Raw genomic sequence first — 17,404 nt, 5'->3', positions numbered from 1 at the left:
CGCGGCCAGGACTGGCTGCTGCCACGGGAGAACGCGGGACACATAGTGCGATGACCTCGTGCCTTATTTATGCAGAGAGAGAGCGCAAAGCCAGCGCGTGAGATGAGCTAGCGGTCGCACTCTCGCCAACCCCGGCTCCTCCGGCCAGACTTGTTCGCTGCCAAGGCCAGGAAATGGTGGTCTTTTAAAAAAAACAGATAAGAATGCACAAAAGTTTTGCGTGTTGCTTCCACTAAAATTTGCCTCTGCGCTGCTTTTTGGAGACAGTGGAGAACTGGAGAATTAATCTGATTCTTTAAATAAAAATAAAAAACTTGATTATTCTTGATCATTTGAGTAATATCATTTTTTTTCTTTCAAAAGACATTTAAAATTCAATGGGAAAAAATATTATAACAAACAGATAGCTTGAATAACTGTAAAAACGGTCTCAACCAATCAATGGAATTTTTTTTTTTAAATTCACCGTATTTAATAAAAAGTGTTATTATTTTTGCAAAATTTGCAGTACTTTAAATAAACTTTTATTTTCAATCTTCATAATTAGATAGGTAACTAAAGAAGCTTAAATTTAATCCTCGCACACTTGTGAAGATTTGAAGGTGCTTTGTTTCGAGATATTCTCCACTGCGTTTGACTTTTGAGTTAACAAAGCGAATATTATTGCAGACGATGCTGACTCGAAACGGTTGGTTGGAAGAAGTTAGTTGCTTGGTAACAAGCAGGGAAGAACTTAGAAATTCCACCAGAACATTTTGGAATTATAGGCCCGGGTGCGCTCGTCAGCATTGGACGCCTCCAGAATGCGAAAGAGAGAGAAGCACCATTAGTGCTGTTGGGGCAACTTTTAGGTTTTAGGTGAATTCTTGAAAACGGAACAAGAGCCCCACTCTGAAGCTCAAGTACGAAAACACACTTCGGTTGGAAAAATAAATTATTAATATAAAAATTGGATCGATTCACACAACTCTGCAGAGTTTCAGAAAAAAGCGCCAAGGCAAAAAATCCCTTTTCCTTTTTTTATACGCTGAAAATTGCTTTCCCATTTTTATAGAGGTGGATGTTGAATTTACGATCCATTACAGTTAATTCGGTATAATCCGACGGCAAACAGGGTATATGGTCAAAGGCACAAACACAACACACGGGCGCACAGGGTTGGCTGCATTTGATTGAATCAATTAATTTGCGGCCAGGGATGCAGAAGAGCAGCAAATTTATTCGGATTACAAGTCACTGTTTGTAGTGTTTAGAACCATGTGGCTTTCGGCCGTTGCTGCCGCTCATAGTGCGAGAGAGAGGCCGTGGTGTGGGAGTTGGCCACAATCAATACTCCCTCGGCAGAGCCACTCTGCGCGCTCCCATTGTTACACACATTAAATCTGCATTGTGCATGCAGCTCCATTTTGCTTCTAGCCTCTCAATGCGTTGCGCTCTGTTAATTCATAATAATGCTTTTTGCGTAAGTACTAATTGTAAGTACATAGTTTTTTTTTTTTGTAACATTGTCAAGGATGTGCAAATAGAAGTTGCATAGAAGCTGGAAAATAATGAACACATCGTCCTTGGATGGCTGCACTTGTACGCGTTTCACAATTATTTCAACACGTGTGCGTATTCTCACCTGCAGAAAACGGAAAGAATGTTTTTCTAGCTTTATAGATTTAGAACTCGACATTAATTTGAAATTAAAATTAGAATTCTAGTAAAAAATCCACATCAAATTTCTCAAATACAATAAATTTTATAGCAAGTAAGCCTTAAAAATATCTCCCGTCCAAAAAGGAATTATTGTGGTATTTAATAAATTGTCCAAATTGATAATTTTAAACCTAATAAACCCATTTACAAATTCAGAAATACAAAATTGTTCAATTAAGAGGGAGGAATAAAAAAGTAAACAAAACAATTTAACAGATAATTAATTAGCAATTTTTGTTGCAAATTATACGTAATTTGCATAATTATTATTAATTTCCTTTTCATTTATGCATCTCCTCTGTTATTATTTATAAATATCTTCAAAGTTCAGCACATTTCAAAAGCAAGTCAACTCACCAGAAGCATTTAATTAGAACTCAGCCTGCACCTCTTCCTCTCTCAGCCTCATTATCCATTACACTCTCGCATTCAAACACAGTGTTGCATATAATAAACCCAAGTTGAGAAACATAGCACGCCGCTTCCTCCCCGTCTAGCCCAACTCTCTCGTGTTACATAAGTACAGAGAGAGCAACGCAAACATTAGCATACTCCAAACAGTCCAAACTTTTGATTAAAAATGGCCAGCGACGCTCTTTAATTTTCCGTTCGCTTGGAAAATCAATCGCCGCTGTGTCTATTTGTTCTGACTGTATAAATTGAGACTTTTATTTCCTCAGTGCGCTTTGGGATCTTATTTGAAAATCAATTACTGCCTCTCGGCGACCCCAAAGTGCTCACTTATTCACTCGCCGGAGATAGAGCGCGAAAAGGAGAGAGAGGCGGCCTTTGAGTGCTCAAAGAGTGAATTTGAATCGGCACCGCTCTCTCTGCTGATTGCCGAATACTTTGTTATTGCAGAGACCTGCACTGCTGGACATTTCTCGTCCATTTGTATCCGCGTCTGTACTGCTTTTGACAAAGTTCGCTGCGCACCCGACCTTTCGCCGCTCGACGCTGCTCTCGATGTTATTGATGTGAACTTTCGGATGCTGGCTACATGTGTGGGCCGATGTGGGCGATTGTGCAAGCAAAGGATGGAAATAATTTTCAATGGGTTTCGCTTTGTACATTTCCCTTGACAAGCACTTTGAATGGAAAATTCGCAAATAAAAGAGGGGATCAAACATTTTTTTTTTTTATATCAAGTCCTTAAGCTATTTTTACGAAAAAGGAATGTTGTTCAAAAAAATATCCTTAATGTTTGGAGTAAAACACATAAAAATAATCATCTTTTTTGCATGAATATTCTATAATTTCTTATAAATCATCTGTTATCTGCCCATTTAAAATAAAAGAGTTATAGCAAATAAAAAATTAACAACGTTATTAATGGGTCAAAAGTTAAATGGAGTGATTTAATCAAAATTTTTACTAATCATAACGAAAATATAACTTTTTTTCAAAATAATAATTATTTTATAAATTTCAAATTTGTTTTGCCAATTAATGTGGTATATATTTTAATCAACTACTGCAAAACAACCGTCAAATAGGTTTGGGAGAAAAGTTTTATAAATAAATAGTGTTTTAAATTTTTCTGAGCATGGATTTAAATTTTTCGTTTAAAAAAAACCTTGGGAAGTGGATTTATTTAAAATTTTAATTAAAACGTTTTATTTTGCTTGGATCAAAAGTTCACTTTTTGTGTATTACTTTATATTATTTTTCCCGCTGTAGTTGAAATTCTTCAGCTGCTGCTTGCGAATGATTTCATAAAAAAAAATTAATTAAAATTTCCACAAAATTTGTCACTTTGGGCCCAATAAACTGTTGCAGGAGGTCCATTTTTATCAAAATATCAATAAAATAATCAAAATAATATTGGCATCTAGTGTCAAATGATGTATATTGAAGAATTTAAATTCAATAAAACAACATCTCTTTCTTCCTCCAAGAAAAAAAATTAAACCTTTTTGACTTTGTTATAACAAAAGGGGAGTTTAAGCTCCTTATGAGCGAAGCTTTGATAAAAGCGATATGAAAAATAATCGAATCGAAGACAGGAGTTTTGGCTGACGACGTTGAGGGGCCCCTCAGAGACGGAAAGGAGCTGGACGGACTGCTTGGTAACGTCTCAATCCGCCGCAACTGCCTTCCCGAGTCCGCGGGGCCACATCCGAGTTGGCTGGTGGAGCAGTCTCGGCGCCAATGACCTTAATAATAATAACCATAATGTAGTAATGATAACCATGCACAACACACGCAGCCCTCTAGTGTTCTCCGGGGAAATAAGCACTCTCGTGTTTTCCCAAATAAAAACGGCCTCACGCGCGATAAAACGATGCCCAAAGTGGAGATGCACTCAATTCGCGCCGCGTCCAATTCATATCTGCCCCGCCGCGTATTTATCTCCGTTTTACGGCCGGCAATGCATTTCGAATGTTGCCGCCGGCGGTGTGAATAATGCACATACACACCCAAGTCGATTTTTCCCTGGCGAAGAGCGAGAGACACGAGCCGACGAGGGTCTGAGCGAACATCTTGTTTGCCTAATACGAACGCACGTGAGCAGGCAGTAAAAAATTTATTGCGGGTAAATGCTCTAGAAATCGATTAATTTGACCTAGGGAGACTTGTAGAGAATGATATTTTGTTTCTCGGTTCTTTTCAAGATTCAGTATCATTTGAAGGATATTTTCCATCATTAAAAATTGCAAAAGAAAATTTCATCAGGGCCAATGAATCATTTAAATATTTATTTACTTATTCGTCATTTTATACTATCTTGGGTTATAGAATAAGCTTATCTCAGCTTGTATATTTTTAATTTTTTGTCATTATGCATAAAAATTTTGAATATCAAATTCAGGCTAAAACAAATTTACCTGATAGGTTCTGTAAAAAATTGTTTTTTTAATATCCCTTTATTGATTAAGTAATATTAAAAAATTAAGAATTTTCAACATTTGTGGTTAAAAATTCCAATTTCTAACTAATTATATCCAAAAATGGCTCCATTGTTGTAAAGAATTAGTTTGACTGAGCCAAAAATCACGATGTAACTAAATATTCCATTTCTCATCCCATTGAATTAATTTTGATTTGAAATTCAATTCCATTCTAAATATACAATCAAAAGGTTGACGTGTTCGCTGACACGGAGAATTCTGCGCAAATTTAAACATGATGCGCCACAAAGCCAGGTACGTGCCAACGAACGGGAGTGACTAATTAATTGTGCGCGCTGAATCCAGGCCCACGTGTATGTATACCTGAATTTGCCTCACAGAAATTCCGCGATTATTAATAATTAATCAAGTAGGCTGGCATAATGAACACACGGGGCTATGGGAGCCGCAAAGTAGACAGGAGTCGTCGACAAGAAAACTGCATTAGCGTTGAGAGAGAACAGTGAAGTGAGTCGTGCGAGGTGAGAGAGAATAGCCGAGTGCCACTAAACCTGGGCTAAATTTGTTGTTTCTGCTTCACTCGCCGAATGCATTTATAATGTAGCTTTTGCCACCGCATCAACACGGAGAGAGTTATTTCAAGCAAAACTTTGTGCATTTTAAATGAGAATCCTCAACCGTGATTTGAAAAGTTTCCTTTGCAAAAAAATTTGAATATGAATTGAAATTGAAAGAATTGTTTGAAACGAGGCTGTAGAATGTTAATGCGATTGTTTTCAGCCCATTTATTAAATACATCAATTGAGAAAATTAAAATAAAATAAATGTTTTAATTCTAAATTTATCTTTGAAATTTTGCATCTTTAAGTAAGATCAATATTATTTAATGGTTTATAATATTTTCAAGGGGCTCGTTAAAATTGACAGGCTCTTGAAATTTATTTCGACGAGTGGAAATTGTCAAGTGGAGCTCACATACATATTTATTTCAGCCCTCTCTCCCCTCGAGTTTATTTCTAATGAGTCTACGCTTTTCACGCTAAATTTCTTCTCGACAAACGCAACCCCACGAAGCAAAAAAGTTTAAACGAGCATCCGACTCTCCCGCAAAAGACAACACTATCTTCTTACACTCATGCAAATTCGCCGGAAAGTTACAAAAAGTGCAGCCAAGTGGCGCGAAAATTATCCTACGCCTCCATCAAAACACGTGATGGATGGGAGAAAAACGGGGCGCAAAAAATAATTCCAAGCGCGTTTTTTCCCTCATCCACCTCTCTCCTGTTCTGCAAGTTCTCTCGAGACGTTTTTTGCATCTGCTGACAAATGGGCGCGACGCAAAGCGGGGCTCGAGGTTTTCGCTTTGACTCGCCCCCGGCGTCAATTTCATTTGAAGGCTTGTAATTGGCAGAATAGTAGCTTTCAATCCGGCAGGCTGGCTTGATTTGCACTGACAGGCACGTCAAACGAAGGATTATGTTTCAAATTCGGCGACATTCATTACACATGCAGAGCGAGGCTGTTCAGAATACGCAGCCCACATTGTTGGTGGAGAAAGATTAAAAAAAAAAATATGCATATTCTGATATTTTGATAAATTATAAGCAGATAAAAGCAATATTAAAAAAATACATATTTTTGGTAACAAAATTATATCCGATTTTAAAATTAAATAAATATCTACATTTTTTACTTTTGCGTAACTTTAGAAATCGAAGCAAATTTGATGCGCAATTGAGTTTCATATTAATATTCAATCAATTATTCCATGGAAATAGAGTTTTCAATGGAATTTGTGCCAAAATAAAAGTGAGCTCAATAATTTTTTAAATTATTCAAGGTAGTCTGAACGGACCGTGTGCACCAGCAAAGCATGAAAATATTTCTTGTGACTGTCGTAATAAAAATCAACACTTTCAACTAATTTTAAGGTTTTTTTTTACATTTCATTCCAGGAAAACGAATCAGCTACAATTCACTTTCATTCCGTTGGTCCAATCAAATTAAATGAGTTTTCCGCCTGTTTTTAATCAAGAGCATTCCTCTCCGCTAAACCTTGTTTTGAATTTCGATACGGTCGATGCTATTTTCAGCAGTGCTCATTTTTGACCCGGCTCCAAGAATTTAATCCATGCGTGTGACGTTTTTACGTAATTTCTTCGGCGAGCCAAATTTCGCAACCAGATAAATTGACACAATAATTCACGTAAAAAGCTTCTGGTGATTTCATCTCATAACAAACGCGTACGCGCGTTTCTTCCGGACGGCGGACGAAGGACAGAGAACAGAGAGTGGCCCGTCCGGAAATTGAAGGCGAAACGCATGTTTTCGCTGCGGAGAGAGTGTCTAATGAAATATTTTGATGAGCCCGGCCGGAGCAGTTGCTATGGTTACACCTCACAGGTGTATGCACGAATCTCTCCATTCATTTCTGCACCATATCCAAATTACTCCAAAATTATATGAATATTTAAGCGCTCAATCTCAAAACTCGTTTCTTTTGTACCAAAATTTTCTCAGCGTCTTTTTCTCTCTCGTTCGCGGCAAACTCATAATTCAATTTGCGCAACGGCAGCCGGCGGTGTGCCAAAGAGTTTTTTTTCCACTCTCTTTTGCTCGTCTGTGGTAGGGCAGGGCGGAGAGAAAAATGCGCCTTTGGGAGCGAGGAGGCACTCTAATGGTATAAAAATTAGCCGCGGTTTCTTCTCTAATTTCCCGATTGTAAATGGCTAATTAGGGAACTGCTTTTTGTGCGAGTCTCTAACGCAATTTCAGACCGTGCTGGGTTAATCGCACACCTCTCAAAAGTCGGAAGTCTCCACTTAATGCAATCCTGCTTTTTTTGTAATTAATCTCTCCTTTTTCAATCAGATCTGCTTCTGTGGAAAAAATTTGTTTAATTTAGTTTGCAAATATAAAGCAATTAGCTGATTTTAAATATTTGTATTTAATTAAAAATAAATGTTCACAAAATACCGCTTATGAAATATGTTTTAAAATTTTGGAAAAAATAATATAAATTTAATGTTCATGCTCGCCAGATTTTTTCCAGCAATTTTTTAAAAATATCTTTGAGATGAATAAACTGTTAACAACGTTTTTCAAGGAGTTTAAAATGAATTTTAGCAACTGATTTTTTTTTAAATCATTAAATTTCCTAAAAATCTAACCTTCATCTAAGAATAATCGGCTGTGGGATTGTTTTCTAGGCTCAAAAAAGGATAATTGATACTAAATAAATACTATTTTAATTTAATCAACCAATTTATTTCATTTTCTCAATAATTAAGTACTCTTATCTTTCATAAGTTTCATAACGTATCTCTTAATCTTGCAACTTCTCATTGTGTTCTTTGATTTGAGTGATTGCGACTGGCTGTCAGTTGTAATTGGGGGCGCCATGTTTGCACACCCATAAAAAGCAATCCTTATACTTCCGATAAGCAGCGTGCGTTCATTCCTTATCAGGACGGCAGGAAAGCGTTAGGCAGTGCATGATTAATCAAGCAGTCATGCTGATTTCCGCGAGGCGGAGCACGCATTCCGAGAAAGTGAGCGGGAAGACAAAAACTTGTCCAAAAGAGGCTCCGCTCGGTCGGCGAAGCAAACTTTGGCGGTTTGTATCTCGCCAGACATTAGAGAGAGAGCTCCGGGCTTCTTCCACCAACCTTCCACTTTCTCTCGATTGATTTTTGCAGCGCGGCGGAATTTCGGGGGTGTGATCTGCTGTGGCGGGGGCACCATTAAGTTGTCGCGCGCCTATGATTTATCACTCGAGATAGAGAGCGAGTGTAGAATTTCGGCACCTGCTTTTCCGCAGAGTAAGAGAAAGGGAGAGCAGCAGCACATACGTGCGGATCAAATTTTATTGCGATCAGAGAAAAGGCAACGAAAATGAAGCGTCGCTCGGGTTAAGTGTCAAGTGAACGGGAAAAGAAAGCTTTTCCCACTTTCCACCCACTTGCAAACTGCTGCGTATTTTTCTTCCTCTTGCAAGAGAATAAAAGAGATTGAGAGGAAGCAGCAATTTCAAAGGAATTCTTTTGATATTTTCAAGATTCAAATGCACGGAATATCTTGAGAATTTATTATTTTAAACCCTTCATTTATATTTTGTCTCTGACTTGCTCAAAATTCCTTGTAATGAAAAGAGAAATCACAAGTCTGATTAATTTTATTTCATTACTTTCTTTATTTGAACTCCTTTGTATTTGCAAACGTGAAACTTCTTTAATTTACTCTGATAAATATGTGCTGATTGGGTAATTGCAAGTTGACGTGCTCGAGGTCAACGAAGGAGATTTTGCCATTCTAATGCCGATTGAGTTGGCGAATGGTGCGGATTGATGCGCCGCTCGTGTCAAACTGTCTGTTTATGCTAAGGTCGTGACAGGTGCATTAATTAACGGCCACAGGTGTCGTCCGCAAGTTGCAGACACGCCCACACTAATTAATCAATACATTGTGTTGCATACCTTGTTAGAATGATTTCGATTAGTATATTGTGCGCCCGCCATTAATGGAGAGGAGAGGCAACGCAACTTCCCAGGCGCTTTTGTAGCTCGATAAAAAGCTGGATTAAAATTTCGGAGAGATTTTGCTATAAAAAAATTATTTATTAAAAATAGTAATTTTATATGAACGGAGGTTAAAAGGAATAAAAATGTTTACCTGGACCCTTTCTACATTAATAAAAAAAGATAGTAAAATTTAAAAGTTGGCTAATGGCCCATTCCACCTAAAAGTCCTTTAAATATTTTAGATTTTCCTGTTGAGCTCCGACATCCCATTTCCAGCGCTAATTACAACGAAATACCGGCCAATTACGTGCGACTCTGCACTCTCGGCGAAAGTTTTTCTTTTTCCGGCACACGGATGGAATGGAAACGGCCGCTGATAAGGACGAAAAGCGGCGATGGAGCAGGATTTGTCGGTGATTTTGTTTGTCCTCCCGAGGGACACCACCGACAGAGCCGCCATAACTTGTAATTGCGTCGAGGGCTTTGCCTTTGCGCCGGAAAAAAAAATCATGCCCGCTGACATAATGAAAGAAAGAAGAAGTTTGCTCAGTGTTATTGAAAAGAGGCGGAGACACGCAACTGGTGATTGAAATTAATTTTTCAAGAGATCGACGCCATTTGCAGCTCTCTCGTGTTTTTCGCATTTAATTATTTTCACTCCGCCGGTTTTGAATTAATGAGAGCGATGTGGCGGCGCTCTTGAGTTGCTCGTTATTTTTTTTTCTTCTGAATCGACTCCTGCGTTTTTGACTAAAGCTCCTTTTTGCATTACGGTTCAACCTGGTGATGAAAGGCGGCTTTTGTTTCAAATGAAACTCGATACGTTTCACGCCGGTGAATGCGACGGAATTAGTGCGAAAAAGGTCGCAAGAAACGTGAGAGATAGAGGACAAGAATATATTTTTTTTTTTTTAAATCCGGATGGGACGAAAAGGGAAACGCCAGGTATAAAACGAGAAGGATCGGAAGCGAAAAAAGCGGCGCAGACAAAAGGGACGGAAAAGGTCCTTTCGCCGAGCAGGAAAGGCAGTCTAATCAAACTCCTTTGTTTTCTGTTGCAAAACCCTGTTTTCTTTCATAATGCACAAAAATAAATACAATGAAAAAGACTTGACATGTTGCGAGCAAAAAAATAACAGACGGAGAAAATCAGAGCTCGTCGTCGGAAAGCTCTTAACTCACATTGTCCTGTTTGCGTCCATATTTTATGCATGCAGTCTGGAGAGTCAGCCGGCGTCAGCTGCAATGCATTCAAGCAGGCGCGGTACTGCATTGTCGCAAATTGCTCACAATGCATTTCGCCAAAGAGTGAGAGACGCTGGAAAACGGCGAATAACGACCGTCTCTCCGGGAAACAAACGAGTCTGCTTTGCGGTTGTGCATTCCAGAGGCTTTCCGAGTGGTCGCTTTCAGTCCGACTAATGACTTGAGAATTAACATCTTGAAGAGGAAATTGAAAAATATGGGGAATTACGAAACTCTGTTAGAATGAGAGACAAAATAATTATGTTCTTTAAATTAAATCTCTTTGGTGGGTAATTAAAGTAAAAATTTGTGAAAATCTTTATTATTTTCATTAATTTATAAATAATTATTAATAATGTGGCAATATTTTAATTTTAATTGAGAGCATTTGAGTCGACATTTATTAATGATTTTGTATAATTTTAAGCTATTTGAAATTTAAATAAATAAATCTTTGATAGAAATAAATATCATTCAATAATATCATATAAAATTAAAAAATAATGTTCTTCAGAAAACTATTGAATTCTACCCTGCATCATGTATTTAATTTTATTATAAACTCCTTCAAAAATGTTTCACATTTGCATTGTTGGTTTATATTAATCAAATTCTGAGTCATCTAATCTGTTTACTGTTCCGATTATAAATAATTTTTTCAGAAAATTATTTGGTGCGTGATTTCAGCGAAATTGTGGAGCTCGTTTTTCTTGGTACTGCCTTCTGTGTGGAACGCATTTCGTAATCGAATTTTCGTGTCTTATTATGCACGAAATGAAAGCAAACGGCTTATCCGGTGGAGGAAGGCAAACAGCCGTTCCGTTGCGTAGCTGGCATTGATTTTGAACATACTTTATTAACCTCGAATCAGGTCGGCGTATTTTTCCACGGATCAATATCGGGCAGGTGAAAGAGAGAAAAAAAGCCAATCCTTTTCTCTCTGTTGTTTTTTGGAATAAATACACAAATGAAGAGACGAGTTTGTGTGTGCGGCACACGCTGCGGCATTGATTTTGGTGCCGCAGGTCAGCCCGCATTATTGGCCAATCAGAATTGATAAATCAGAGCAGCCGGGGGATGAGGTAGAGGGTGTCATCGGGCTCAATCAGCGCGCCCGTCATGTCCGTTGTTTCACTTGGCCCGCTTGCTATCACTGATTAGAATTAACGCCGCAAAATTGTCCAATTTATCAAGGAGGCTTTTGGCATGTAGTGCTGATGGATTGCACGCGTTAAGTGTTACACGCGGTGATGAATGCAAAGCGTTGCGTGCCTGCCGGCTGTGAGGAGTGAAAATATAGGAAAAATTCGCTCTCTGTTGTGCATTTCAGTGCTGGCAGATAAGATTTTACATTTGAAACTGACGTTTTACACGACACTTTACCAGCACTCTCTCTTTTTATGGAAATTGATAAGCTGGAAGCCTTGGTTTATAAATAATGCCGCGTTTGTTGTTGACGTGAAAGGACTGCGTACTTTTTTTCTCTGAAGTGTTTCAAGCCCAATTTTTTTCCTCCAACGTAATACTTATATTTATGATTTCTTCGTAGTATTTTAGACAAACGCTTTTCATGAAAATGCGAAATATTATTAATTTAAAACATATAATTGCAGCAGAATTTTCTGTGATGAATTTTTAATGTTAGTTTTTATCAAATTTAAAAAATTGAATATTTTTAACAATCTCACATTTTTTCTAAATAATACCAAAAATTCCTAATTCTGCAACCGGTACAACATTCTCGACACACAGGTTGCCTAGTTTAGAAAACTACAGGCGCCAGATGTGCATTTCTGCACTTGTCTGGAATCTGCCTGGAAAGCACTTGTTTTTTAATAAGTGTTTTTTTTTCCAAATGAATTTTAATATATTCCCTGTAAAAAAAGAAATAAAGTTTAACAAAAACCGATTTGTTTATTTAAATCACTAAAGCGTCTAAAAATATGGCTGAAAATATTAATACCATCCAGGTAGTTCAATAGTTAAATTTAAACTTGTCTTTTCCGAAGAAATTGTAAGACATAAAAAATTTGTTCCATCTTGATTTTTTTTTTAATAGTGACTCACAATTGTAGATTTTTTAAGACGAAAGTCCATCAAAAGAAGTTGCAAATATATTTAGCACATTTGTTTGCAGAAAGTTTCCATGGATGAGTATAAAATATCCGTGGAGAGAATAAATATTCTTTAGAATTTGTCCTCAAAAGCTCCAGGGCGACATAACAATCCACTTGTAGGAGATAAAAAGCAATAAAATGTTTTGTGAAGTGAATGGAAAAACCTCTAATATAGAAATCGATCGTCATCTCAATTCATGTTTAAAAAAAAATTGATACTTTCCTGCACCACTAAACTCTCTGGATTTCATGGCAAGAAGCCATAATTCAAAATTTGATCCCAATTAAAAAGCGATTTGCGATCGATTTACAACCTGATGATCGACTCGCGCTCATCAAAGCATTCGCCGGCAGTTACGGATTCCGAAACGCGTACATGAGTTGGCAGGGGTGCGACTTGATATGCGAGCATAGGTGAGCCGCAAATCATGTTTTCTGGCACGCCTAGCTGCCGAACGCCGGCGTCGGATGAAATACTTGAGCGCCAGTTTATTGGCACCGGCCCAGCTTAAAAAGGGTCAAAACTAGCAGTGCTTGAATCGCTCACAGACACCTGTCTCGGTGGCCAGACGCCCGGCAGCTGACTCAGTGTTCGAACCTGGTGCGTTCATCATTCATCATTATTCATGGAAATGCGTGTGCAAAAGCCCTCGGCGCGTTTGATAAGCGCACATTTGGTCTGGCAGCAAAATTAATGACTCAATGAGTCGTGAAATTCGTGCGGGGAAGGCTGAAATTTGATGGTCTCGTCGGCTTAAGCTGCTTTATTGCGTAATAAGGATGGATCGTCGGTGGGTCGCTCACTTGTCAAGGCCATTTGCAACTACTTACGCACACACGTGAAACGGCAAAAAGCGCTGCAAAAATAATGCCAGAGAGGTTTTTCATTTATTTAACGGTGCTTTTTTTAACATTACTCGTCGTTTTCGTTTGATGTTTATTCCGTAGCGCAGAGTTTGGTTTTTTTCCTTTTGAAAATAGCAGGAAAGCGTTGTCAAAATAAAGGGAAAAGGAAAAATATATACTAAAAATATATAATACCATTTTGGGGGAAACGAAGTGGTTTTTTTAACCCTGGTATGAATGAAAATTAAATATTATCAAGTTAACTTTGGTGGATTCTGCATTGCAATACTACCACAGTAAATTTTTTTAATTAAGTGAAGAAAACTTTGAAAAAATTTAGTTATAACCACAAATAATTTAAAAAAGATGATTTTGCATTACAATTTGGACAAATAAAGTAAATAAACAACAATAATAATAATAAAAGAATAGTCAACGGTGTGAGATTTAGACAGTCAATCTTTGGTTATGAACTTCAAATCTGCACGAATCGTGAAATTCGAGACAAATAATAGCCACTTAAATCTATATAATTTTCTAATACCCTCTAAAACCAGGCCCTAACTTTATAAAAAAGCTTAACATTTTCATCGTTTTTTTGCTTTTTACATCATATTACATACACAAAATCATGACATATCTATTTCTGAGACCATTGATTTCTACTTCCTAACCATTGCTGGTCTTGAAACTAAGGTGATTCAATAAAATGATGTAGAGTTTTCTTAATATTGGCGCAGATTGGCAAGATATTGAACAAAACAATTGATTTTGGTAAATTTTTAAACCGGTTTTTTTCCAAAAAAACATCTAAATGTCAAATTTTTCATTAAAAAATTAGGAATGCTTGATTTAATTAAACATACTAACAGTCCTAATCGGTGAACTATTGTTTTTCCAAAGGAAATTTTCCGGAATTGCTATTTTGAACTTCATTCGAAAGTTCGGAAACATACAAAAAAAAAGATTATTCATCAAATTAATACCGGCAAAAAATATTTTTAAAGCTACACCAAATGGATTTCAAAGCAGACACCCAAAAGGTTTCTCGATTTTCAAAATGTAATCAGCGGAAAATAAAATTATTCGAAATTCGAATCATCGCAAAAACGCAGCTAAAAATGGAATATTTTGAAAGGTACTCACCTCAGTGTCGTTCCAGTAGATGTGCAGGCGGTAGTTGTGCAGCACGTCGGGGCTTTCGTTGATGTGGTCGACGGCCAGCTTGACGGCGGGCATGACCCCGCGGCCCAACCGGGCCTCGGGCACGTGCTTGCCGTACGGGAAGAAGCCCGCAATGTAAACGTCCCGCCGGCGGGGCGGTGCTTGGGCCCTGGGGGCGGCTGGGGACGGCATCAAGCTGCCCGAGTTGATGCGCGTGCGGCCGGCAAGCGCGGAGGCGGCCGCCCCGGCCCCCGACGCCAGGCCACACGCCGCCACAAGCAGCAGCAGCAGCCTCAGCATTCTAGATCAGCTGTGCGCCCCCGGGGGCGGCCGTCTGCCTCCTCCGCCGACAAGCATTCCAAGTCTGTTGACAATCAAAAGAATGTTTAGTTTTCGTTTCGTACATTTTATCTGTTGAATAAAAGTAACAATAACTTAAAAACAGATTGGGAAAGTTAAATTTTATTTATTTGGCCTTAAATTTATTTTTAAATACTTGCTTTATTTGTTTGATATTAGGAAAAATTTCACCTTCATTTCCAATTAAGGCGACATTTTTGATTTGAAATTTGATTACAAGAATCCCACGTAAATTTTTTAGCAAAAGGCAACAAAAAGGATTTTGTTTTTCCTGAAAAAAATTCTTACAAATTCAATATATTTCTTAAATTCAAAATTAAGATCTTATTTTTATGATTTTGTTATAAATTTATTCTCAAGGAAGTCTTTGAAATGAATTCCAATGTTTGTCCTTAAAAAATAATATTATTTTTAAGTTTTGATACAAATTTTTATAAATTGTTCAAACATAAACAATACTAATAATTGTAATTCGGCAAAAAATACAAAGAAAATTCTCAAACTAGCAAAATATCTCAAGATTTTAGAACAAAAAAATTATAATGTTAAACTCTGTCTTAATTTAAAGGCACTTGTTAAATTTCCACTTAGTTTTATAGCATTCAAGATTATGTCACATTGAAATGTTTGCGTTTTAATGGTGCTCATGCACTCTTTTTATGGTTAAAAGAAAAAACTCTCGCAACACGCGCGCTACACAAAAGGTGATTTGTCAGCAAGAGTGCTAAGGCTCGAATAAACAATCAAAAGCAACGAGCCTCGTCGTAAAACCATTGCGGCCAATTATAAAAATAAAGACTCGAGATGGATATAAATATATAAAGAAGTCAAGAAACGGCAAGCACAGCACCAGCAGGTCTCGCGTGACTCGATTATTTTCGTGAACGTGTCACTGAAGGGGGAAACAAAGAGACCGCTTTGATATGGAAATTTGACATTTGAGAGATGTCCAAAATTCAATTATACTTTCCGCTCGCTTTGTCTCTCAAAAAGATTGATCCCAAAAGAGGCAAGCAAATAAAGAAAATTTTAACTGATATCTAGGCGAAAAAATTCATAAAAAAATTTAATTTAAAAATATTACTTAAAATTTAAGAATCTAAATAATTACATTAATTACTCAATAACACTTCATTATTTTGGAAATATAAAATTGCATTTTACTTTTTAAGTTTCTAAATTTGATCTATATGAAGCTAGCTTTAAAAACATTAGTTTTTTTTAGAACTAGTTAAAAATAAAAACTTCTGAGACTTCTCAAGAGACTTGGTCTAATTTCCCGCACAACCCGACCCTAGTACTATAAAAAGTGAAATGCGAGCGGATTACCAATTATCCGTGCTCTCCTCAACAAGTGAAGCACGTCCCTTCCTTATAACTTCTTTCAAAAGTAAAAACGCACCCTAGCGGCGGTAAAAAATGCAGAGCGCGCCCTCCACTTTGCGAAGGAAAGGACGGCTGGTGAGTTAGGGGCACTTAAAGTTGTAAAAGCAGGCAATTCACCTGCGCCTAAATAAATAAACTCGCATGCGAATGACAAAGAAAGGAAGGTTTCTCTCACCTGTTCCGCTCTCGTGTTTGGTCCGAACTGCAGTTCGTTGTCTCCGTTCGTTGGCTCGCTCTCGGGGCTGCGGGGTAGAAAGAGAGAGAGAGAAAAAGAGACGGCCTGTGGACAAAATGATCGAAACTTTTAACATAAAAGCCCTGCAATTAGGTTTATTGTCGTGTGTGTGCAAACAGAAAATATGTGCGCGGTGAATTCGGAGCAGATAACGCGAGAAACAATAATAACTCTGTCCTGCGGTGTGTGTTTTGTGAAAGGGAGGAAAAAGCTGATGCCGCGAGATAGCGGCTGGTTTTCCGTTCGCATTACGCTCTTTTGATACACATTCACTTTGCTGATCGTATCGGTCCGTTTTTTTATTTGAATCACGCACGTCTCGCCTGCTTGGAACATGCGTTAATGGCAGCGAATGTGGTTAAAAGGGCCACGGCTCAACTGGTTTTTTCCAACAAAAGCCGCCAAATATGGTCTGGTTGACGGCGATTTACACTGAATATGATCAACTTCAATATTCTGTCGGCAACCAGCAGTTCACACACATGACTTTTTATTTCTGCTATTGAAATTGAAAGTCAACTAAAATATTATTTTATATATGTAAATAATAATTATTTTAATTTTTACGGAATGTATTAATTAATATGTATTCTATGAAGTCACATTAGAAATATTTATTTTTCAATCATTTAGTGGACACATTTTCTGCATGAATTAATCAAATATAAAAATAAAGTTTGAAAACATAAAATGATTATTAAAAGATCCTCACTGAAGGGAATGCGAAAGACCATAAATGTACATAAAAAACCAATTAAATGATTTAAATTATAAAATTAATACAAAAAACAATGAACCTTTGTGAAAAAAGGACGTCTTCCTTTTTTTATTACTAAAATGGTTTCTAAAACCTTAACAATTACAATTTTGATAAAATTCTCAAAAATGTAAACAAATAAACAAGTGTTTAGAGAAACATGTGTTTTTAGTTTATACAAGGGAAGAAGAAGAGGATGTAAAACCAATTTCGACTTGAGA

At 37.3% G+C, this 17,404-nt stretch overlaps 1 protein-coding gene across 4 annotated transcripts in view; it reads right to left on the bottom strand.

Moving 5' to 3' along the window:
- The window catches only part of LOC132192860 (gamma-aminobutyric acid type B receptor subunit 2), a 153,701-nt gene that overhangs the window by 110,314 nt on the left and 25,983 nt on the right, over positions 1-17,404 (bottom strand). For all 4 annotated transcript variants that reach the window (XM_059613036.1, XM_059613038.1, XM_059613039.1 and 1 more), the window contains 2 exons: positions 16,367-16,471; positions 14,428-14,809 (listed from right to left, as the gene is read on the bottom strand). In XM_059613036.1, coding sequence (XP_059469019.1) covers positions 14,428-14,745 — 318 coding nt within the window. In that variant the 5' untranslated portion in view covers positions 14,746-14,809; positions 16,367-16,471. The remainder of the gene's footprint in view (positions 1-14,427; positions 14,810-16,366; positions 16,472-17,404) is intronic.

The sequence above is a fragment of the Neocloeon triangulifer genome, unplaced genomic scaffold, assembly GCF_031216515.1.
Source record: "Neocloeon triangulifer isolate White Clay Creek 2 clone unplaced genomic scaffold, ASM3121651v1 ptg000003l, whole genome shotgun sequence".
Lineage (NCBI taxonomy): Eukaryota > Metazoa > Arthropoda > Insecta > Ephemeroptera > Baetidae > Neocloeon > Neocloeon triangulifer.
Note: the sequence above shows the minus strand (reverse complement) of the source record. Positions and strands in the feature narration are given on the sequence as shown.